This window comes from Macaca mulatta, chromosome 17, assembly GCF_049350105.2.
Source record: "Macaca mulatta isolate MMU2019108-1 chromosome 17, T2T-MMU8v2.0, whole genome shotgun sequence".
NCBI lineage: Eukaryota > Metazoa > Chordata > Mammalia > Primates > Cercopithecidae > Macaca > Macaca mulatta.
In genome coordinates this window covers 93,394,707-93,420,085 of record NC_133422.1, presented here as the reverse complement: position 1 = coordinate 93,420,085, position 25,379 = coordinate 93,394,707, and the positions used below count along the sequence as shown (strand labels likewise).

General features: G+C 43.7%; 1 protein-coding gene across 1 annotated transcript in view; it reads left to right on the top strand.

Annotated features, from left to right (window-relative positions):
• Positions 1-24,062, top strand: part of SLC15A1 (solute carrier family 15 member 1) — a 70,361-nt gene extending 46,299 nt beyond the window's left edge. Inside the window, 12 exon segments of the mRNA NM_001032899.1 lie at positions 939-983; positions 1,076-1,108; positions 1,195-1,283; positions 2,080-2,161; positions 4,587-4,706; positions 6,401-6,547; positions 8,359-8,408; positions 18,605-18,712; positions 18,826-18,934; positions 19,459-19,602; positions 20,867-20,974; positions 22,930-24,062. Of these exon segments, the coding sequence (NP_001028071.1) occupies positions 939-983; positions 1,076-1,108; positions 1,195-1,283; positions 2,080-2,161; positions 4,587-4,706; positions 6,401-6,547; positions 8,359-8,408; positions 18,605-18,712; positions 18,826-18,934; positions 19,459-19,602; positions 20,867-20,974; positions 22,930-23,121 (1,227 nt within the window). The 3' untranslated portion in view covers positions 23,122-24,062.
• The last annotated feature ends 1,317 nt before the right edge of the window (positions 24,063-25,379 follow it).

Below are 25,379 nucleotides of genomic sequence, written 5' to 3'. Positions count from 1 at the left end.
TTCTTTTTCTTTCTTTCTTTCTTTTTTTTTTTTTTTTTTTTTTGAGACAGAGTCTCACTCTGTCGTCCAAGCTGGAGTGCAATGGCACGATCTTGGCTCACTGCAACCTCCACTTCCCAAGTTCAAGCGATTCTCCTGCCTCAGCCTCCTGAGCAGCTGAGATTACAGGCACCTGCCATCACACCTGGCTAATTTTTAGTAGAGATGGGGTTTTGCTCTGTTGACCAGGCTGCTCTCGAACTCCTAACCTCAGGTGATCCACACATCTCGGCCTCCCAAAGTGCTGGAATTACAGGTGTGAGCCACCGCGCCTGGCCAGTTTCTTGACTTTCTGTGACGTCTTTGTAGTGGGGTTGATGGGTTCATATGGAAGCATTTACGTGTTTAGTCTTCCACGGACATAATCATATTTACCTGTACAGTCCTGGGTCCTCTTTCACTGTGAAATATGTTGATTGTAAAGGGGCTGTCCAGGTTTAAATTCACCACTCTCTTGATGGAGATCTAGTTGGGGCCAGCCTAGACTGTCAAAATGGCTGTTAACAATAATATTTTTGGATCTTGGATGGCAGTGAATATGGACCATTCACAATGTACACAGCTGCTATCACCTAGAAGACAATGCCATGCTTTCCAAAGAGCCTCAGAAATGCATTTTTGTATGTCCTAGGGATAGCTTCATCTCAGGGTAGTGCTTTGTGCAGCTTCAGGAGGGGTCGGAGCACTCCATATTTGTACACTCGTGCACTAGAAATGCAACCTGTTTCTTTTGACCTAGTAGTATAATAGAGCTGAGAGATTAACTTGATGTTTAAAACAACTTTAGATCCCATAACATGTCAGACCTCATTCCTGACGTGGAAAAGACTCACCATTGACTTGTAAAATTTTAAAAACCCACATTCCCAAATAATACAGCAAATTTATTCATTTTTAAGGGCTCCAGGTGGACACTGCAGGCAGCAACTATGTCCGGGAAAATCGTAAGTTTGACTCCTTTGTTTTAGTTTCTTTGTCCCCTTTCTTCTTCCCTTTCATGACATTTTGCACTGAGATTGTTTTCCTCTCTTTTTAGGGAGCTCTCGAAATTCAGCCCGATCAGATGCAGGTAGGAGAAGAAATGTTTAAGTTGCTTTCAGGGATCAGAGTCGTCTTTGAGACAAGCTTAACGATTCTCCTCCACTTCCTCTGCAGACCGTGAACGCCATCCTGATCGTGATCATGGTCCCGATCTTCGACGCTGTGCTGTATCCTCTCATTGCAAAATGTGGCTTAAATTTCACGTAGGTGATGGGTGGGTTGGGTTGGGTGAGGCTCCCTTGGTCCCAGGGCTTTGCAGATGGGCTGTGCTCAGCCTGCAGCCCCTCCTGCAACCTCACCTAGAAGATAGGGTTTTGAATAACGAAGAAAACAAATGTTTGTGTGCTGATGTTTCTGAAAATGTTCTTTACAATAAAAATGCTGTGAGTGACAGCCTGAAAATTAATCAGGCTTTCTTCTCTACGCAGATAATAGGAATGGTCATTGTAATCTGGAGTAGCACCTGAACTATAGTTTCTAGAAATTAATGTAAATATACAGGCCAGGCACAGTGGCTCACGCCTGTAATTCTAGCACTTTGGGAGACCAAGGCAGGCAGACCACTTGAGGTCAGGAGTTTGAGACCAGCCTGGCCAACATGGCAAATCCCCGTCTCTACTAAAAGTACAAAAAATTAGCCGGGTGTGGTGGCATGCACCTGTAATCCCAGCTACTCTGGAGGCTGAGGCATGAGAATCACTTGAACCTGGGAGGCAGAGGTTGCAGGGAGCTGAGATCGCACCACTGCACTCCAGCCAGGGTGACAGAAAGAGACTCTGTCTCAAAAAAAAAAAAAAAAAAAAGTAAACATGCAAACAAGAAGATATATTCCATTTATCCTCCTTGAATCCTCATGAATCCATGACCAAGAAGTGGGGGGCACTTTCAAGCCATGTTTTTGGAGGGAATTTAGTTTTGTTGGGGGATGGTGGGGGTGGGGTGTAGCTTAGCTCATCAATGTGAGACTGGTTGAGAGTCACTCTTCTCTTGTCCCATCAGCTCCTTGAAGAAGATGACAGTTGGCATGTTCCTGGCGTCCTTGGCCTTTGTGGTGGCTGCCATCGTGCAGGTGGAAATCGATGTGAGTTGTCCCCTGGTTCTCCCATGTCCTTTGCTGGTGAATTTAGCTGGAGCGTTCAGAATCTTCTTTCTTCAGGATGAAGGGGATTAGGGGAGGCCAAGGTCTTTCTCTGTAAACTGAGCCCTGGAGCTGTGGGCAGTGGGGGGCACCATAGGTGTGAGGGTAAAGTGGGTGGGCTTCAGCAGGGAAAAAAGCTTACATAAGTAACTTGCATTTCTAATACAGTTTTTATAATGGAAAAGAAGTTTATGGAACAGGTTCCTTCACAATCTAAATTCCCAGGGGATCTGGTTAAAAGAAGTTCATCATTCACAAACAAGCATCACTTCAAATGTGTGTAAATGGTCTTTTTGATGTGAGAATGCATTTTGAATTCTAGTGTTTCTAAAATGATTGGTTTGTAAGTTAATCCACACATCTGTTGGCCTCACAGTGGGCTAAACTAGACTCCTGATGCTGGTAGTCTGAGATCAGCTCCTAGAAGCAGGGCTATGTGGTAGGTAAGACCGCCTGCCTCTCCCGGCCATCCCCCACTACTTCCTCCCTCTCTTTGCCTCTCTCTCTCTTTCTCTCGTTCCTTCCATCCCCCTCTCTCTCTCTTTTAATATCTTTATTTATTTATATTTTTAAGTGAAAGCAAGTTTATTAAGAAAGTAGAGGAATAAAGAGTGGCTACTCCATAGGCAGAGCAGCTCTTTTAATATCTTTAAATTAAAAAAATAATAATTGTGGTAAATATATATATAACATAACATTTACCATATTCTTCTTTTTTTTAATTTTTTGAAACAGGGTCTCACTCTGTCACCTAGGGTGCTGGAGTGCAGTGGTGCAATCATGCTCACTGTAGCCACAACCTCCTGGGCTCACACGATCCTCCCACCTCAGCCTCCTGAGTAGCTAGGACTGTAGGCATGCACCACCACACTCGACTAATTTATTACACATTTTTTGTAGAGACAGGGCCTCCCTATGTTGCTCAGGCTGGTAAACAATCCTCCCACCTCAGCCTCCCAAAGTCCTGGGGTTACAGGCATGAGCCCCCATGCCCGGTCACATATTAACCATTTTTAAGTGTACAGTTCAGTAGCGTTAAGTACATTTCCATTGTTGTGCAATCAACCTCCAGAACTCTTCGTCTTACAAAACTGAAATTCTGTACCCATTAAACAACTCCTATTTCCCACTCCCCTAGCCCCATCAACCTCCATTCTACTTTCTGACTCTATGAATCTGACTACTCTAGCACAAATACCACAAAAGGATGGTATTTGTCCTTTTGTGACTGGCTAATTTCACTTAGCGTATTGTCTTCAAGGTTCCTCCTATTGTAGGCTGTGTCAGAATTTCCTTCCTTTGTAAACTGAATACTAATCCCATTGTGTGTATACACCACATTGTTCATCCATTCACCTTCGACAGGCACTTGGGTTGCCTGCATCTTTTGGCTATTGCGAACAGTGCCGCCATGAACTTGGCTGTACTCAACGCTCCTCTTGGACATAGCCAGCTTTGTGGAAGATGAATTGTGGGCTAAGGTGGACATGGATTGCTTCAGTGACACTGGGTTTTGAAAGAGGGCATTGTAGAAAAAACACAAAAACTCTGAACAAAGGTACGGAGGCAGGAGGGCATCAGACATTTGTGAGATGTGTACACTGCTGCGTCTAGGGCTGGGAACGGGGCTTCCAGACTTACAGGAGAACACTGGAGTCGGGTGACGGTAGATCTCAGGTGTCACGACAAGAAGGATATTCGTTTAGGTTATAGTGACTCAGAGCCCTCAGATATTCGGCTTTGTATCCTGGCATCCTTTGGCCTGGAAGTGGCCAGATAAGACTAAGAGCAGCATCTTTCTGATTCGTTCGTGTATTAGTCCATTCTCACGCTGCCAATAAATACATACCCAAAACAGGGTAATTTACAAAGAAAAAGAGGTTTAATGGACTCACAGTTCCACGTGGCTGGGGAAGCCTCACAATCATGGCAGAAGGTGAAAGCCACATCTTACATGGCGGCAGGCAAGAGAGAATGAGAGCGAAGCAAAAGGGATTTCCCCTTATAAAACCATCAGATCTCGTGAGTCTTACTCACTACCACAAAGAACAGTATAGGGAAACCGCCCCCATGATTCAGTTATCTCCCACTGGGTCCCTCCCACAACACCTGGGAATTATGGGATCTACCATTCAGGACGAGATTTGGGTGGGGGCACAGCCAAACCATATCACTTCAATATTCCGTACAAAAGTCATTTCTGTGGGTGCCGTGGGGTCTGTGATTGGCAGCTTAGTGGGAGACACCTGGCGTGTCTCAGTCAGCACAGCTTTTCACAGCTGGGGTAAAGTGCCCCCATGCCAGGGTTAAGATGATTTTCCGTGTTGTATTGAAGACCTCATTGCCAATTTTCTTTTATTTTGCTCAGAAAACTCTTCCGGTCTTCCCCAAAGGAAATGAAATCCAAATTAAAGTTTTGAATATAGGAAACACTACCATGAATATATCTCTTCCTGGAGAGATGGTGACACTTGACTCATTGTCTCAAGTAAGTAAAAGGAAATGCTGCTTTCTTTTTCATCTTCTGACCCCAGTTGTAATAGGATTTAGAGAAGCTATTTTTCTTGGTCCTTGTATGAATGCCAAGGCCAGCCCAGAAGTGAACTAAGGATCTTGATCTCATGTTGGCTGTACTCTAAACCAGTGTGTTCCACACTATGTTGTGTGTTGTGTATGCAGATCGCCCAAGGAGCTGGTTAAAGTGCAGATTTTTTTTTTTTTTTTTTTTAAGATGGAGTCTTGCTCTGTCACCCAGGCTGGAGTGCAGTGGTGTGATCTCAGCTCACTGCAACCTCTGCCCCCAGGGTTCAAGCAATTCTCCTGCCTCAGCCTCCCAAGTAGCTGGGATTACAGGTGTGTGCCACCACATCTGGCTAATTTTTGTATTTTTAGTAGAGATGAGGTTTTGCCATGTTGGCCAGGCTGGTCTTGAACTCCTGACCTCAGGTGGTCTGCCTGCCTCAGCCTCCCAAAGTGTTGGGATTATAGATGTGAGCCACCATACCTGGTCAAAATGCAGATTCTTGATCAGGCCTGAAATGCTGCATTTAACTAGCTCTCAGGAATGCTGCTGCTGCTGGAGCCTGGAACCACCAGATCAAGGATCTAAACTGGGGGTGATTTTGATGTTAGGGGATATTTGCCCATCTCTGGAGACATTTTTTGTTGTAGCAACTGGGAGTATGCTGCTGGCATCTCATGTAGAAGCCAGGGATGCTGACATGCAGCCCTCCATAACAAAGATTACCTGGCCCAGATATTCACACTGCCAAGGATGGAAAACCCTGCTCTAGATCACCCTTGATCTGGATTCGTGGTATTCAACCTCCAGCCCATATTGGAATCACCTGGAGAGCTTTGAAAATTTTGATACACAGGTCTCAGCCCCAGAGATTTTTTTTTTTTTTTTTTTTTTTTTTTTAAATACAGAGCCTCACTCTGTAGCCCAGCCTGGAGTGCAGTGGCACTACCTTGGCTCACTGTAACCTCTGCCTCCTGGGTTTAAGCAATTCTCATGCCTTAGCCACCTAAGTAGCTGGGATTACAGGCACAAACCACCACGCCCAACTAATTTTTGTATTTTTAATAGAGACAGGGTTTTGCCCTGTTGGTCAGGCTGGTCTCAAACTCCTGCCCTCAAGAGATTGGCCTGCCTGAGCCTCCCAAAGTGCTGGGATTACAGGCATGAACCACCGCGCCCAGCCCTAGCCCCAGAGGTGTTGAGATTTAGCCAGTCTCATTCCCGTTTAGCCATGGTTGAGCACCGCAACCTTAGACCTTGCCAAAGTAATAATCTTGAAGGTAAAAACAAAAAGCCCGATTCCTAATGCTTGGAGCAGCCCAGTATTGATTTTCCCCAGAGCTGTTGCTTTTGCCCTGATGCTGTTCTTTGCCTAACAATAGAAATTAGTCTCATAGTATTTATTTTTATAAAAACAAAACAAAAATAAGATTCTTGGTGAAAAAGTGTTGTTCCTGTGGTGGCACTAAAAACCTCAAGACAGAGTCTGTAAGAGTGAGTGGGAAGCTGAGGCAAATAAATGCCAACTCCCCACAGGCATTTTTTGATATCTATGAACATGAACTTGGAAATGTGGAATGCCAGATAACTGCTGTTCCAGTGTTCAGTTGCATAGTGCTGAGACTGTGATATTAACTATGCCTCTTTCCCTCCCTCTATAGACAAATGCATATATGACTTTTGATGTAAACAAACTGACAAGTATAAATATTTCTTCTCCTGGATCACCCGTCACTGCCGTAACTGACGACTTCAAGCAGGGCCAGCGCCACACACTTCTAGTGTGGGCCCCCAATCACTACCGGGTGGTAAGTGCGTGAACACTTACAGTTGACTCTTTGCTGTTTGTGATACTGGAGGCCCAAATTTTTATGGTGTGACTTTGTTTTACTCCCATATAGTATTATATTAGATCATCCTCAATTTCTTCCTTCTTCTGAAACACAAGACTTCAAAAATACCAGTCAGACTTCCAATAAAAGTATGACTGGTGGATAGGAAAAGCTAATATTAATTGAAATTTCTAAAAAGACAACCTCTGGACATCGTATGGGGTCTGTGCACGGATGTGCGTGTGTGTACAGAAGTCACACAGAGTACATATGTGAATTCTCAGGGACTTTTTCAGAGAGTTTAAAATATATAATTAATTGCACTGAATTTAAAAATTTGCACTAAATAGAAAATTAGAGCAGTCTCTGAAAAAGTATAATAAGCCTACCAGGTAAAAGCAATAAAATACTATACATACAAAATATTTGATGAGAAAATACAGAGATCTAAATATGTCATTCGCTCATAAAAAGCTCTGTAACCTAGCCTGGACAACATAGTGAGACCCCTGTCTCTACAAAAATTTTAAACATTTGAGAGTGGTGGTGCATGCCTGTCGTCCCAGCTACTTAGGTGGCTGGTGTGGGAGGATTGCTTGAGCCCAGGAGGTAGAGGCTGCAGTGAGCCATGCTCATGCCAGTGTGCTCCAGCCTGGGTGACAGAGCAAGACCCTGTCTCAAAAAAAAAAAAAAAAAAAAAGCAGCAGCTATGAAGGTATAGTTGAGCTACATGAAAGGGTTGTGGACATTCTGTAAAGTACATTTAAGTGAGCTTCTATGGAACTGCAATATGGAATTAAGACTCTTGGTCATTTGCTTAATTAGGGAGCTGCTGAGTGGCTTGTTCTAAAGTTTTGGGGAGTAGTGTTCTGTGGAAGCCCAGCAACCAACGATCAAAAATTGTAGAGGCTCATGTTAGCTTTAAAGAAAATCAAAGCTGAAGAAACGGAGCCCTTCTTCCTTCTTCCTTCCTTTCTTTTCTCCTTCTCTTCTCTTTTCTCTTCCTTCCCTTCCTTCCCTCCCTCCCTCCCTCCCTCCCTTCCCTTCCCTTCCTTCCTTCCTTCCTTCCTTCCTTCCTTCCTTCCTTCCTTCCTACCTCCCTCCCTCCCTTCCTTTCTTCCATTTTTTTGTTCTTTCTCTTTCTTCCTTTCTTTCTTTCACTTTCAACAGGATCTCACTATGCTACCTAGGCTGGTCTCAAACTCTTGGCCTCAAGAGATCCTTCCAAAGCTCTGGGATTTCAGGCATGAAGCACCATGCCTGGCTCAGAAACCCTCTTTTTTTTTTTTTTTGAGACAGGATCTCCACCTGTTGCCCCATCTGGAGTGCAGTGGCATGATCAGCTCACTGCAGCCTTGACCTCCCAGACTCAAGATTCATTGTCAACAAATGATTCTCCCTCCCACCTCATCTTTCTGAGTAGCTGGAACTACAAGTGTGCATCACCACACCTGGCTAATTTCTAATAGAGACTAATAGAGGCTAATAGAGGCTAATTTCTAATTTCTAATTTCTAATAGAGGCTAATTTCTAATTTATCGCTGTGTCTCCCAGGCTGGTCTCAAACTCCTAAGCTCAAGTGATCCTCCTGCCTTAGCCTCCCAAATTGCTGGGATTACAGGCGTGAGCTACTGCGCCCAGCCTCCAGAGCCCTTCTAATGTAACCATATCCTTAGCTCCTAGGATAACTGTCAATACCACCTTCTCAAAGACTGAAATGTTCATCTAAACTCATTCTAACGAATATTATTTTGAAAATATTTTTATATTACTGTTTTCTCCCTCAGGTAAAGGATGATCTTAACCAGAAGCCAAAAAAAGGAGAAAATGGAATCAGGTATGTATATTTCTTTAAAATTTAAGTTTTATCAGCTTCTTATGGAAGTAATGCATACCCATAGTAAAGTCCAAATGTAACAAGGATATGAAATGAGATGATAGGGTTTGTCCCAACAATGTAAGGCTGGCTCAATATTCCAAAAAAAAAAAAAAACCAATCCACGTAACCCACCATCTTAACAAACTAAAAAGGAAAATGTACATCATCTTATCAATTGATTTTAAAAAAAAGCATTTGATAAAATTCAGCATCCATTCATGACAAAAACTCTCAGCAAACTGGGAATAGAAGGGAACTTCCTTACCCTGAAAAAGGACATCAAAAACTCGAGCTAATATTATACTTCATGGTGAAAGTCTGAAAGCTCTCCACTAAGATCAGGAACAAGGTAAGAGTTTTCCACCCTCCCCACTTCTATTAAACATCCGCTGGTTGCAAGAGCAAAGATACAAGAAAAAGAAGTAAAAGCATATAGATTAGAAAGGAAGAAATAAAAATATTTCCAATTGGCCGGGTGTGGTGGCTCACACCTGTAATCCCAGCACTTTGGGAGGCTGAGGCGGGCAGATCTCTTGAGCCCAGGAGCTCGAGACCAGCCTGGACAATATGGTGAAACCCCATCTGTAACAAAAATTTTAAAAAAATTAGCCAAGCGTGGTGGCACACACCTGTAATTCCAGCTACTCAGGAGGCTGAGGCAAGAGAATTGCTTGGGCCTGGGAGATGGAGCTTGCAGTGAGCTGAGATTGTGCTACTGCACTCCAGCCTGGCTGACAGAGCGAGACTCTGTCTCAAAAAAAAAAAAAAAAAAATTTGCTGAGTATGGTGGTGTGTGCCTGTAATCCCAGCCATTCGGGAGTCTCAGAGGGGAGGATCCCCTGAGCTTGGGGAGGTTGAGGCTGCAGTGAACTGTGATCCTGCCACTGCACTCCAGCCTGGGTGACAGAATGAGACCTTGTCTCAAAATAATATAAATAAATAAATAAAATAAATTTCTACTTATAGATGACAATTGTCTATACAGAAAGTCCCCAGGACTCTACCAAAAGAAGCTCCTAGAGTCAATAAGTGAATTTAGAAAAGTCACGGGACACAGGACAAAAACAAAATCCACCACAGTTCAGTGTGCTAGCAATGAAGAGTTGGAATCTGAAATTTTACAACCATTTCGTGTGTACTATCTCCCCCTACAAAATATGAAATACTTAGATATAAATCTAACAAAACATGCAGGATTTGAGTGGTAAAAACTACAAAATTGCTTATGAAAGAAATGAGTGAAAAGCTAAATACATGGAGAGACAGCTGTGTTCACTGATCCAAAGATTTAATATAGTAAAGGTGTCACTTCTCTCCAAACCTAAAGTTGACCTATAGGTTTATTGCCATTCCTATCCAAATCATAGCATTATTTGTATGGGTATAAAAAATCTGCTTCGAAAATGTATATGGAAAGGCAAAGGAGTTAGAATAGCTCAAATAATTTTGAAAAAGAATTAAGTTGGAAGAATCTTACTACCACTAGTTTTAAAATGTACTGTAAAGTTACAGCGATCAAGACAAAATGGTTTTGGCAAAGAAAAAGACCCATAGATGAATGAATAATCCAGACCCAAGCAACTGATTTTTGTCAAAGGTGCAAAGACAGTTCAATGGATTAAGGGAAGTATTTTCAACAATCAGTGTTGAAACATTTGAACATTCATACGTAAAAAATGAACTTGACCTAAACCTCAGATCTTATACACAATTCATATATAAAAATTATACTAAATTCTTATACATCTTATGTGAAAACTCAAAACTGATTATAGATCTACAAGTAAAATATAAAACTATAAAATTTATACAAGAAACGTAACCTCTTGTGACCCTGGGTTCTTAGCTATGACACCAAAAACACAATCTATAGAAGAAAAACTTGATAGAGTTCACCAAAACTAAAAATGTTTGTTCTGTCAATGTCACTTTTTTTTTTTTTTTTTTTTTGAGACAGGGTCTTGCTCTCCTGCCCAGGCTAGAATGCAGTGGTGCAATCACAGCTCAGTGCAGCCTCATCCTCCTGGGCTCAAGTGATCCTTCTGCCTCAGCCTCCCAAGTAGCTGGGACTAAAGGTGTGCACCACCACGCCCAGCTAATTTTTACTTTTGGTAGAGGTGGGGTCTCACTATGTTGCCCATGCTGGTCTCAAACTCCTGAGCTCAAGCAATCCTCCCATCCCAGCCTCCCAAAATGCTGGGATTACAGGCATGAGCCACTGTGCTGGGCCTACACTAAGATGTGAGTACAAATTTGAATACATGTACCCAGCCAATATCAGTCTGAAGAGAATAAAAAGATTCGCTACGAACTGGGAGAAAATATTTAGAAATCATGCATTTAACAAAGAACTTGTATCCGAAATAAGTTAAGTACTCTAACAGCTCAATGTAAAGAGAATTATACAGTGTGCAACTTTTTGAGGCTGGTTTCTTCCACAGCAAATTCATATAATCTTAATTTAAATTTAATTTTAAATAACCCAATTAAAAACACAAAAGATTTGAGCAGATATGTCACCAAAGGAGATACACATGACAAGCACATGAACAATAGCATTGGTCTTACTAAGGGAAATATAAATGAAGACCACAGTGAGTTATCACAACACACCTATCAGGTGGCTGTAATAATTGTTTTAACCCTGACAGTACCAAGTGCTGGTGAGGATGCGGGGCACCCAGAACTCCCTTGCATTGCTGGTGGGAGGACAAGATGCTGTAGCCCCTCTGAAAAACAGTTTGGCAGTTTCTTATACAGGTAAACACTCACCATGTGAACCAGCCATCCCACTCCTAGATATTTACCCTAGAGAACTGGAAACATGTGTTCACATAAAAGCCCGCACATGAATGTTTACAGAAGCTCTGTTTATAATCACTGAAGATTGCAGGTCACCCAAATGTCCTTCAACGGGGGATGCATAAACATCCACCACTCAGCAAAAAAGGGGACAGACTGAATACAATGATATGAGTGCATTTCAAATGCATTGTGCTGTGGAAGAAGCCAGCCTGAAAAAATGACACACTTTTCTTTCTTAAACATTGAGGGTGTGGGGAGGGGCTGGTCCTGCCCTGGGTTGGAGTTCCTTTTCTCACACCTGTGATTGGAGATGTGGAGAAGGGGAAGGGAGGGACAGCTCACTGGTTCCTTTTGCAGTAGCTCTGTGGTTAAAAACGGAAATTGTTCTCTTGCCCAGTCCCACTCCCCCCAAAAAAGTGGCATTGACAGAACAATTGTATAATTCCATTTACATGACATTTGCAGAAAGCCAAAAACTCCAGGGACACAGAACACGTTAGTGATTGGCTTGAGTTAGGAGTGGAGGAAAGGTTTGACTATGGGGTAGCACAATTTTGGGGTCCACGTATTCTGACTGTGACAGTATTTATAAATCAAGATAATGTTAAAATTTATATAGCACTGTACACCCCAAAAGTCAATTTACTATAAATAAATCTTTAATAAGAATAAACTGGGGGCAATGAGAGTAGTTCTCCTGTTCACCTCAACGTTCAACCCGTCTCCAGTCCCCTGTAGGCACAACTTTGATAATTTCTGATTTTAGCTTTTACGAGCTAGCACTAAAACACAAAATAATAGAGACTTAAGTATACTTTGGGACCATGTCTATTAACTTACTAATATTGGCTGGGCATGGTGGCTCATGCCTGTAATCCCAGAACTTTGCGAGGCTGAGGTGGATGGATCACCTGAGGTTAGGAGTTCAAGACCAGCCTGGTCAACATGGTAAAACACTGTCTCTACTAAAAATACAAAAATTAGTCAGGCATGGTGCATGTGCCTGTAATCCCAGCTACTCGGGAGGCTGAGGCAGAAGAAATGCTTGAACCCGGGAGGCAGAGGCTGCAGTGAGCCAAGATTTTGCCACTGCACTCCAGCCTGGACAACAGAGTGAGACCCTGTCTCAAAAAAACAAAACAAAACCGAAAAACAACTTACTAATACAAATGGTGGTGAAATGAACTTTTACTTTTCATCTCACCTCCTGTTTGCTTCACATTGTTAATATTTATTAGATTTATGTTTCTGTTTTCCCTGTGCTAGGCTGAGTCTAAATAATAGATCCATAAACAGGATTTACAATATGACCCTATAAATAATATTTACAACATAATAAAGTGTGATCAGTCTGCAAGAGAAAATGTTACTTTATATCCTTGAAAATGTATCCCTCCACTGAAAATGTCTTGACTGTCCAGAGGCATTGGAATCTCCTATTACATTGATGAATTGTTCAGCAGTGCCTGTCTTGGTTGCTTTCATTTCACCAAGGCTTTCTTGCACAGCTTCATCTTTTTTTCCCTGTAACCCAGTTGGCCTCTTGTTAACAAAAACATAAGCCTTTACCCAGTCTCCAAGGTTACCAGCTTCCTAATTATGCTATTATCCTGGGAATCCACTTTTCCTCCTGAAAAACCAACGAGCTAACGGGAGCACTGGCTCTGTCGTCCTGCTGAACCACTATCCCGGTAGAATTTTTCACTGTGTGCCAGGTTAATGCCTTTCTTTCTTGGATTTCATGTCATCTTTCTCAGCCTTCTTTCTACTTTTGTGGCAGCGTATGGCCAAATATCTTGTCAAGAGAAATATGAGATCAATTCCAAGTCATTGCTTGCCTGAAAATGCCTTTTTGTGTTCTCACACTTGGTTCATTGGCTGGACATCATTTTCTTCCATAACTCTGGAGGCTTGACTAAAAGATTTAAAAAAAAAAAAAAAAAAGCACCTGCCAATCTTTGTGGTTGATTTCCTTTTCTTCTCATCAAGCTTTCGGCATCTTCTTTCTCTTTGGTGTTCCCAAATTTCTCTGCAGTGTAACTAAACGCGGCTATAATTGTATATAATTGTATTCATCTTGCCAGCACAGTGACTTTGGGGTCCTGAGGTTCTACTTTCTTTCACATAACCGAAACAATGAAATTTATAGAAGAAAACCAAAACCACAAGTGACGAAAAAAGGAAAAAGAACTTGGGCTTCATAAAAATGGAAAACTTTTGTGCTGCAAATGATGTGATCAAGAATTGAAAGGGCAACCCACAGAATGGGAGAAAACAAATCATATATCTGAGAAGGGACTCATATCCAGAACATAAAGAACTCTCACAACTCAGTACTAAAAAGACAACCCAAGTTTTAAAATGGGTACCGTATTTAAATAGATATTTCTTCAAAGAAGATACCCAGTCAATAAGCATATGAATATATGCTCAAAGTTGTTAGTTTTTAGGGAAATTTAAATGAAAACCACAGTGAGATACCACTGCATACCTTCTAGGTTCTGATCAAAAAGATAGGCAATAGGCCAGGCGCAGTGGCTCACGCCTGTATTCCCAGCACTTTGGGAGGCCAAGGTGGTCAGATCACCTGAGGCCAGGAGTTCGAGACCAGCCTAGCCAACATGGTGAAACCCCGTCTCTATTAAAAATACAAAAATTAGCTGGGCGTGGTAGCAGGTGCCTGTAATCCCAGCTACTTGGGAAGCTGAGGCAGGAGAATCGCTTGAACTTGGGAGGTGGAGGTTGCAGTGAGTCGAGGCTGTGCCGTGGCTCTCCAGACTGGGCAACAAGAGTGAAACTCCATCTTAAAAAAAAAAAAAAGGTAGACAATAACAAGTATTGTTAAGGATGCGGGTAAACTGGACCTCTTAGCTGGGCATGGTGGCTCATGCCTATAAACCCAGCACTTTAGGAGGCTGAGGTGGGCTGATTGCTTGAACCCAGGAGTTCAAGACCAGCCTGAGCAAAATGGCAAAACCCTGTCCCTACAAAAAAATACAAAAATTAGCCAGGCGTGGTGGTGTGTCCCAGCTACTGGAGAAGCTGAGGTGGGTGGATCACCTGAGCCCCGAGAGGTCGAGGCTGCAATGAGCCATGTTGATGTCACTACACTGCAGCCTGGTGACAAAGTGAGACTCCGTCTTCAAACAAACAAACAAATAAATAAAAATTAGAACCTTATTCACTGCTGGTGGAAATCTAAAATGGTACAGCCACTTTGAAAAGCAGTTCTTTGAAATGTTAATCATAGAGTTTTACTATATAACTCAGCAGTTTCACTCCTAGGTATATAACCATGTTGACCAAAATTAAGGGTGTCAAGGCAGAAATAATTTGATTTATTGGAAGCCAAATGTGAGGATCAGCCTGGGAAGAGACATCAGCAAAGTAGGGCATGTCCTGGAGTCTGCTGCAAGTTGGAAGGCTCTTATAAGAAAGTTTAGGAAGACTGGGTGTGGTGGCTCATGCCTGTAATCCCAGCACTTTGGGAGATGGAGGCAGGAGAATCACTTGAGGCCAGGAGTTCAAGACCAACCTGGGCAATAAAGCAAAACTCCCTCTCTATAAAAATAACAATGTAAAAATTAGCCAGGCATGTGGCGCACTCCTGCAGTCCTAGCTACTTAGGAGGCTGAGATGAGAGGATTGTTTGAGCCCAGGAGTTCAAGGCTGCAGTGAGCCATGATTGCACCACTGCACTCCAGCCTGGGTGACAGAGTGAGGCCCTATCTTTTATTAAAAAAAAAAAAAGGTAAGTTTAGAAGAGAGGGGGACTCCTCATATTAGAGCTTTCCATTTTCTTTCTTTCTCTCTTTCTCTCGCTCTCTTTCTCTCTTTCTTTCTTTCTTTTTTTTGAGATAGAGTTTCGCTCTTGTTGCCCAGGCCAGAGTGCAGTGGCACGATCTCGGCTCACCGCAAACTCCGCCTCCTGGGTTCAAGCGATTCTCCTGCCTCAGCCTCCCGAGTAGCTGAGATTACAGGCATGCACCACCGTGCCCAGCTAATTTTGTATTTTTAGTAGAAATGGGGTTTCTCCATGTTGGTCAGGCTGGTCTTGAACTCCCGACGTCAGATGATCTGCCCTTCTCAGCCTCCCAAAGTGCTGGGATTACAGGCGTGAGCCACCATGCCTGGCCCAAGCTTTCCACTTTTAGTGGAGTTTATAATACAGAGGTTATGATCACTGACTACAGATGACAACATATGGGCTAAAATGTTTTAGCACAAGACAGTCAGTAAAACGTCATGATTCAGAAGCAAATCCGCGTCCTTTTCAGTGTCAGTGGGCTATGTATTAATCAGTATATCAACACAGTAAGATTGGAGGGAGTCACGATAAGACTCTCTACTGAGGGACAGGATGTAAGCCATGCATTGTGAGACCTTCCCCAGGTGGTTAATTTGGAAGCCTGCCAAATGTGCCATGTGAGGTAAGAGATGAAAACATGTCCACGCAAAAACTTGTGCATGAATGTTCATTGCAGCATTATACACAATAGAGAAAACATACAAACAAATGCAATGCCCAAAAGCTGACAAAAGGTGGTATATCCATATGATGGAATGTTAGTCATAAAAAGGAATGAAGTGGCCAGGTGTGATGGCTCACGCCTGTAATCACAACACTTTTTGGGAGGCCGAGGTGGGTGGATCACAAGGTCAGGAGATTGAGACCATCTGGCTAACACGGTGAAACCCCATCTCTACTAAAAATACAAAAAATTAGCCAGGCGTGGTGGCATGTGCCTGTAGTCCCAGCTACTCAGGAGGCTGAGGCAGGAGAATCGCTTGAACCCAGGAGGTGGAGGTTGCAGTGAGCTGAGATCGCACCACTGCTCTCCAGCCTGGGCAACAGAGAGAGACTCCGTCTCAAAAAAAAAGAAAACAAAAACCAAAAAGGAATGGAGTGCGGATACGTGCCGCAATATGAACGCATGTGAAAGACAGTATGCTGAGAGGGAGAAGCTGGTCACAGAGACCTACATGGAATGATTCCATTGAAATGAAGTGGCAGACAGAGCCATAGAGACAGAAAGCAGATGAGTGGCTGCTAGGGGGCCGGGGAGGAAAGAATGGGAGTGTTTAGACATGTTTAAATGTGCAGATCCTTACCATTGTGTCACAGTTGCCTCCAGTATTCAGGGCAGCCAACATTGCACAAGTTTGTAGCTTAGGAGCCAAAGGCCATACCCCATGCAGCCTGGGTGTATAGCAGGCGGCACCGTCTAGGTGTGGGTGAGTGCCCGCTGTGAGGTTCCCATCACCGCAGAATCGCCTCCTGACGCCTTTCTCAGACCCCATCCCCATCATTAAGTGACTCAGGACTGTGTTTTCATTTCTTATTGCACCAGCCCTAAGACACAGGCCAGGCAGCTCCGAGTCCTCAAGTCTGATGGCTGATAAGTTATAAGCCAGGCCTCAGGCCCAGCGCTCTGCTTCCTCGTCTCATACTCTGCCCACGCGCTCTCTTGCATGTGGATGATCTTCACCTTTGATAAAAGCAGCTCTTACAGTCTAGAGCAGTGTGAATTCTAGCTAAGACCCGTGTGGATCTGTCTCAGGCTCCATTTTCTGTACTCATCACCTATCAAATGACACCGAGGAGAAGGCCTCAGGACTTCAGGACCTGAGTTTAATTCATAGATATTTTCTCCCAGCACCTAGAATTTGACCAGTATTATTTGTTGCCACAAAGCTGATGAACCTTGGCCCCATATTTTAGGGATGGAGAGGTTCAATTGTCCTTTACACTGCTGAGGTGTACACTAGTAAGACTTACTGTTCTCTGTGTTGGATGATCTGCTCTCGGCCTTCACTCACGTGTTTGGTAGGAAAAGTTGACTGGTCTTGTTTTGGGCAGCACCCTCCTGGTCACTAGGGTTGTATGAGAGTTTCAGGGTCGTCTGTAGCCTGGAACAGCTATGAAAGGGGTCTGTAATCAGCCATCCGTGCTGTTCACCATCCGTATGGTCCTATGAAGGCAAACGATTCACCGCTTCCATGTGAAATGTAGCCTCGTGGGCTTTGTAGAGATAGGACGCCTCGGACCTGGAAGCCGGTCTTACTGGATATATTCCATTCAAAGCTGGATTCCAGCAGGATGCTGACCACTGTCAGTCCAGGATCACACAGGCCTCCACCCTCTGAAGGGGATTCCTTAAAGCTGTCTCTCAGCCAGGTGTAGTGACTCGTACCCATAACCCTAGTGCTTTGGGAGGCTGTGGAGGGAGGATCCCTTGAGGCCAGGAGTTTAAGACCAGCCTGGGCAACACAGCCAGACCCTTGTCTCTACAAAATAAAAATAAAAATTAGCCAGGCACGGTGGCACACACCTGTGGTCCCAGCTACTCAGGAGGCTAAGGTGGGAGGATCACTTGAGGCTGAGAGTTCGAGGCTGCTTTCAACTGTGATTGTATCACTGCACTCTAGCCTGGGCAACAGAGCAAGACCTCATCTCTAAAAAAGACTAAAAAACCTGTCTCTTGTTACGGGGTTGGCCCACTTGTTCCTCTCCAATCCCAGGTGCCCTTCCCCACCCGAGGCTCCTAGAGGTAGGAAGTAGGTGGGCTTTCCTCCTCAACCCCTAAAGAAGGGGGGTGTCCTTTAGGAACTGGGGTCTATCTTTTAGGAACTGGGCAGCATCTCGTTTTGGTCTTTCACTACTCAAACTCTAAAGTTTTTGGCCAGGCACGGTGGCTCACACCTGCAATCCTAGCAATTTGAGAGGCTGAGGTAGGCAGATCATCTGAGGTCACGAGTTCAAGACCAGCCTGGCCAACATGGTGAAACCCTGTCTCTACTAAAAATACAAAAATGAGCTGGGCATGGTGGCACATGCCTGTAATCCCAACTACTTGGGAGGCTGAGACAGGAAAATCGCTTGAACCTGGGAGGCAGAGGTTGCAGTGAGCCGAGATTGCACCACTGCACTCCAGCATGGGCGACAGAGCGAGACGCCATCTGTAAATAAATAAATAAATAAATAAAGTTTCTGAAACAAGGAACACAAAGGCATGGCTACCTCCCTGAAGGGAAGAGGCCAGTACCTACTTCAGTCCCTGCTTAATATCCTAACGTATTGAATTAGGTTAGATTTACAAAGTACATAGAGCAGTACCTAGCACATATAAACACTGTTAAATACATTCTTTTAGGTGTGTTCTCGTGAGTGGGTGAGCAGGGATAAACCTAGGGTTCTTCACTGTCTGTCTTTATTCTCTAGAAATATTCTGAAAATATCTTAAACTCCTTCAAAATAGGGAGTATTGCCCAACTTCAGGTGCATGAACTGTGACCTAGAATATATTATTCTCTAGTTCAGTTACAAGACAGGTGGTTTTCTGTTTCAGATTTGTAAATACTTTTAACGAGCTCATCACTGTCACAATGAGTGGGAAAATTTATGCAAATGTCAGCAGCAACAATGCCAGCAACTACCAGTTTTTTCCTTCTGGCGTGTAAGTACCTAGACTGAATGCTTCACTCAAAGGTTCAATAATTTTTCTTTAAAAAATACATTGAAACTTTTAATGCCAAGAATGTTAACCAATATTATTCTTTCTTTTGATAGAAAAGGCTTCACAATAAGTTCAACAGAGATTCCACCACAATGTCAATCTAATTTCAATACTTTCTACCTTGAATTTGGTAGTGCTTATACCTATCTAGTCCGAAGGAAGGTTGGTAACTCGTTTCATTGTATCAGAAGATCTGCTCAAACTCGATTGATACCCAAAGACTCACAAGCACTTAGGACATAATGATTTAACTAGAGTGATATTAGGATGTGTATTTTAAATGGGCTTAGAATTAATTCACTTGGCTAATTCTTTAACTTATTGTTGACTTACTCATTAGAAAGAATCTAAACAGACTGACTTCCCCTGGAGAATAATTTATGTTAACCAATATCTGATGCCTCTTTATAGACTATTAACATGGACTTAAGGAACTCATAGTTCAAAGAGAAGGCAGTGTTTTAAAATGACTTCCAAACTACTCTCTTATCTGAAATAAAAATGCTAGTGAACATATCTTCAAATCCCATCGCAAGTGTAAAATGTAGTGTTGCCTTATGTTTCAAATGTGTACGTACTTGACAAATCATATGATGTAACCCTAGAAGGTCAAACTCAATTTACCTGTTCGAACAATTTTTATTTTAGAAGCTATCTCAACTTCTGGTTTTTCCTCACTGCTGCAGAATGGCAGCTGCCCCGAAGTGCAGTCATTTGAAGATATTTCAGCCAACACAGTGAACATGGCTCTGCAAATCCCGCAGTATTTTCTTCTCACCTGTGGCGAAGTGGTCTTCTCTGTCACGGGACTGGAATTCTCATATTCTCAGGTTTCTTGTTCGTTGTATTTACCACCCATCTGCTATACCCCTGCCTGCAGAAAATGCTGATGGGACTTAATTTAAATCTGAGATAACGATGTTTTTTAAAAGTCTAGAAAGCATTATGGTATCTTCCGTAGAGCAAGGTCTCTGAGATCAACAAGTGTTGTCCTTACTGAATAAGAATTATTAGTCTCTTCAGCTTTGCGAGAGCATGTGTTCATATGTGTCTATAGATCCACAGTCATACCCTAGACATTTAGCGTCCAGTATTTATTACTGACTGCTACCAGAGTGATAAAGGTCAGCAGATTCTCCTTTCTGAAACAACCAAATGTAACCGACCATTCATAAAACAGCTCAATTACAGGTCTATGTCCTCACGATAGGTTTGGTTGAGGTCTCTTTATAGCTCCCAGTAAACACACCAAATAAGGTCTAGCTTTAAAAATAAAAAAAAAATATTAGCTGAGCATGGTAGAGCACGCTTGTGCTCCCAGCTACTTGGGAGGCTGAGGCAGGAGGATTACTTAAACCAGGGAGTCTGAGGCAGCAGTGAACTGTGATCGCACCACTGCACTCCAGCATGGGCAACAGAGCAAGACACTGTCTCAAAAAAAAAGAAAAAAAAAAAGTTTAAAAGAATTACTGCTTTTAAGTGTGTTAGACTAATGAGCTAGGTTTTATTGATACCCAAATTAGAGCTTAATTGTTGAACTGTGTTGTCAGAACTATAGTTATAGGCATTATAGCACACAATGCCTAGTACCATCAATTTTTATAGTAAAACAGCCAAGATGAGTCAGAAAATCACTTTCTGTGATAACCTCACAGGTTAATAAAGGAGATAACTGTAATACAGGTGACAGGTGTTTGAAGAGAGATTTTGGAGATGTGGCAGGAAAGCCACAGAAGGGCAAGCTTGCAGCCCAGGGCAGCCTGCATTTGAGGGGAAGACTATGCCAGGCTGGGTGGCTTCGCTTGGAAGCTCTCCTGTAGAAACAGGATCAGCTCCTCTGTAGATGTGTCCATGTAACGAAGAGGACAGCTTTGCAAGGATGTGGAGCATGAAACACAGAGATTCTTGTCTACTCACCTGTGAGTGTGTGGGTGTCTTGTTACTTAAGTGATGATCCTTTTTACATTGAGGCCACCTGACTTTTCGTGTGCATTGTTAGGGTGCTCTGCTTCACTAAATGCCCATCAGTGAGCTGTGTTCTCCTGCTTGGAAGGTGACACCTGGAGCAGGACTCACTTTGCTTTGCTTCCTCAGGCTCCTTCCAACATGAAGTCGGTGCTGCAGGCAGGATGGCTGCTGACGGTGGCTATTGGCAACATCATCGTGCTCATTGTGGCAGGGGCGGGCCAGTTCAGCAAACAGGTATGGCGTGGGAGAGGAGATTGCACATCCCTCTGTCTTTCCTGTTCACGGCCATCACAGTGGCTCTCCCTAGCCCTGTCTGCTCTGTCTGGTCATCTGGGCTAATAGCTGGATTAAACTTCCAGACCAGCCAGGGCTGTTCCCAAATAGCCTTACCGCAAACTATCTGCTGATCCTTCTCCTTCTCCTTCTCCACCTTCTCCTTCTCCTTCTCCTTCTCTTTCTCCTTCTCCTTATTCTTCGCCTCCTCCTCCTCCTCCTCCTCTCCCTCTCCCTCCTCCTCCTCCTCTCCTTCCTCCTCCTCTCCCTCTCCCTCCTCCTCCTCTCCCTCCTCCTCCTCTCCCTCCTCCTCCTCTCCTTCCTCCTCCTCTCCCTCTCCCTCCTCCTCTCCCTCCTCCTCTCCCTCTCCCTCCTCCTCCTCTCCCTCTCCCTCCTCCTCCTCTCCCTCTCCCTCCTCCTCCCCTTCCTCTCCCTCCTCCTCCTCCTCTCCCTCTCCCTCCTCCTCCTCTCCCTCTCCCTCCTCCTCCCCTTCCTCTCCCTCCTCCTCCTCCCCTCCCTCTCCCTCCTCCTCCCCCCTCCCTCTCCCTCCTCCTCCTCCCCTCCCTCTCCCTCCTCCTCCCCTCCCTCTCCCTCCTCCTCCCCTCCCTCTCCCTCCTCCTCCCCTCCCTCTCCCTCCTCCTCCCCTCCCTCTCCCTCCTCCTCCCCTCCCTCTCCCTCCTCCTCCTCTCCCTCTCCCTCCTCTTCCTCTCCCTCTCTCCCTCCCCCTCCTCCTCCTCCTCCTCCTTCTTCTTTCTTCTTCTTCTTCTTCTTCTTCTTCTTCTTCTTCTTCTTTCTTCTTTCTTCTTTCTTCTTTCTTCTTTCTTCTTTCTTCTTCTTCTTTTTAGACAGAGTGTTACTCTATTGCCCGGCTGGAGTGGAGTTGCGCGATCTTGGCTCACTGCAACCTCCGCCTCCCGGGTTCAAGTGATTCTCCTGCCTCAGCCTCCGAAGTAGCTGGGCCTACAGGCGTCCACCACCACACCCGGCTAATTTTTGTATTTTTAGTAGAGACAGGGTTTCACCTGGATGGCTAGGATGGTCTCGATCTCTTGACCTCGTGATCTGCCCACCTTGGCCTCCCAAAGTGCTGGGATTACAGGCGTGAGCCACTGCACCTGGCCTGCTGATTCTTCTTATTTCCACTTGTTGTTAACGCAGCTGGAAATTGATAACCAAAATAGCCGGAATGGCTTAACTTGAAGTCACCCTTATGTGTTTTACTGTCAAGGGAAACATCTCTCCTAGCTTCAGTGAATGCAGCTTAGTAGCTGCCAAGCAGACACATGTTATCCTGAAACTTTCATAACACCTGGAGTTAAAGCCATCCTAGAGATGGTTATAATTTTTCCAGCCAAAATTAAATGAGGGCTCTACTGATACTTACACTCTTTCCTTCTGCACTGTAGCGTGTCTACCTCATAAGGGAGCTGTTACCCCATCTGTTTCATGACTTCCTGCACCAGGTGCCAGCAGCAGATGTGCTCATGCTGTGTGCTTATGAGCTCCAGGTGTTTCCAAGGGGGAACATGGTGCTCTTCACTTGCTAGAGTTCAGCACATTCATTTTTCCCTCGTGGGCACTGCTTGCTCTTCTCTCGGTTCCCACCCTTCCAGGGTCCAGCCATATGTCTTAAGGCTTGAGCGTTTCAGACATTTTCTCTCATCTTCCCAAAGTCTGTTGTTTCTGTACCTTAGTGCTGTTCAAAGCATGTTGTCTATATTAGCATCTATCTATCTGGGACATTCAAGAAAAGCTGGCCCTACTGTATCTGTATTGGCGCTTACTAATTTTCCGTAATTTAACTTCAAAGCACTCTCCATCTGCATGTAGCAAGAAAATGTACACACCATATATTCATCAATATGACCTGTTTTATTTTTGTTCTTTTTCCTGCTCCAACTCTGATTTCTTCACAGTGGGCTGAGTACATTCTATTTGCTGCGTTGCTTCTGGTCGTCTGTATAATTTTTGCCATCATGACTCGATTCTATACTTACATCAACCCAGCAGAGATCGAAGCTCAATTTGATGAGGATGAAAAGAAAAAGAGCCTGGAAAACAGTAACCCATATATCATGTTGGGGGCCAACTCCCAGACACAGATGTGAAGGTCAGGAAGCAAGTGGAGGATGGACTGGACCGGCAGATGCCCTGACCTCTGCCCCCAGGTAGCAGGACACTCCATTACATGGCCTCTGGTGGGGAAGACTTCAGAATTGGAAACTAAACCATGAATGCTATTTTCTTTTTTTTTCTTTTTTCTTTTTCTTTTTCTTTCTTTCTTTTTTTTTTTTTTTTTTTTTGGAGACAGTTTTGCTCTTGTTGCCCTGGCGGGAGTGCAATGGCGCGATCTCAGCTCACTGCAACCTCCGTCTCCCAGGTTCAAGTGATTCTCCTGCCTCAGCCTCCCGAGTGGGCTGGGATTACAGGCATGCACCACCATGCCCGGCTAATTTTGTATTTTTAGTAGAGATGGGGTTTCACTGCGTTGGCCAGGATGGTCCCGATCTCTTGACCTGGTGTTCTGCCCACCTTGGCTTGCCAAAGTGCTGGGATTATAGGCGTGAGCCACCGCACCCGGCCGTGAATGCTGTTTTCTAAGCAGCCAGCAATGAATCTAAAATTCTGGAAGAAGTCTTCTGTTTGAAAGGCTTATTTAAGCCACATATACACACACTGTCTTAGAGCACTGAGAGCCCACCCTGCATTTGTCATCTTCCCGATCACACAAATGATGTTATTTTGGACTAGCTTAATCTTGAAAGCGTAACAAAGTTTCCTATTCCACATTGTTCATTTCTAACACTCATGAAAACTATTCTAAAGAAGGCAGGAGCCAAGGCTGCAAGTGAACGTGCAGGTTTGAGAATGGCTGTGATAAGGACCAGCTGGTATTAACTGATAACTTTGTCTTTGGGTTTTTGTTGTTTTGTCTTTCTAGTCCCTACCTCTATTTAAATTATGGATAACTCGAAAGACAGCTCATGTGAAGGCCAGTAATGATTTTTTTGAAGTTTCAATGGTGTGAAATAAATTTCTCTTCTTAATCATAAGTGCTCATGGGTCTTTGGGTAGGGTAAGAAATCTTTAACATACTATCTGATTATAAAAGGAGCACCGGTTCATTAAAAATTCTTCCTGGTCCTGTTTTCCCCAGGGATGATTGATTGATTGATTGATTGATAGACAGACAAATAGATAAAGGTAGGTAGGTAGATAGATGATAGATACATAGATAGATAGACAAACAGATGTAGGTAGGTAGATAGATGATAGATAGATAGATAGATAGATAGATAGATAGATAGATAGATAGATAGATAGATAGATAGATGTAGATAGATGATAGATGATAGATAGATAGACAGACAGACATGGGTAGGTAGGTAGATGATAGATTAGATAGATAGATAGAGACTTACATTACTAGGACCTTCCTATGTACACATTTGTGTACCACTTCCTAGTGTTTTTCTCAATACCAACATTTTCTGCTGGCGTAAAAATTCTTCTAAAACATTGTAAACACCTAATGCCTAACTTATCCTATAGATGTTTATCATTTAGCCATCCCAGGTGTCAGGTCCAGAATGAGTCTACCTTGGCACTCCTACACAAACAAGCCACAGTTCTTAGACAAACTAGTGCAGAACTCTGAAGATTGAAACTGGTTCCTGGATTCGAAGGAAGAGTTCGCATTTGGCCTCTAAAACGCTGGTATACAAGCTCGTCATTGCACCACAGGGGCTGCACTGAAGGGGAGACTCAAAGTCCAGAGTGCAACACATGTGATGATCAAACCTGAACACTTTTTCTAGCCTTGCGATCAAGTCCTAATTCCTTGACTAGGGCCCGTGAGGCTCTTTTTCCCTCTGGACACACTCCCTTTCTCTCTATGCACTCGGATCCTGCCAGCATTGGGCTGCTGTTCCTTCGTGGAACACATCACATTCTCATTCCCAAAACAAAAGCCAAGAAAAAGAATATCCCAAGACACTTAATTCTCTACCCACCACCCCCAACCCTCCACCTGGCGAAGCCCTCTTCATTTTCATGCCATGTCCTCCAAGAGTTTTCCTGTCCTCCCTCCCTCCCATGCTAGGCTGTGGCCCTGCTCTGAGCTCTCGTAACACATCTTAACGTTTTCAAGTTGCACAGACCTCAGTGGATCATAACTATCTAGCTTTTCCTAGACCAAAAGTTCTGTATATCTTGTTCACTGTTCAATCTCCAGAACATAGTAATCCTCTATTTGTTTTTTAATTTTTAATTTTTTTTTTTTTTTAGAGACAAGTTTTCACTCTGTTATCCAGGCTGGAGTGCAGTGGCACGGTCATAACTCACTGTAACCTTGAACTCCTAGGTT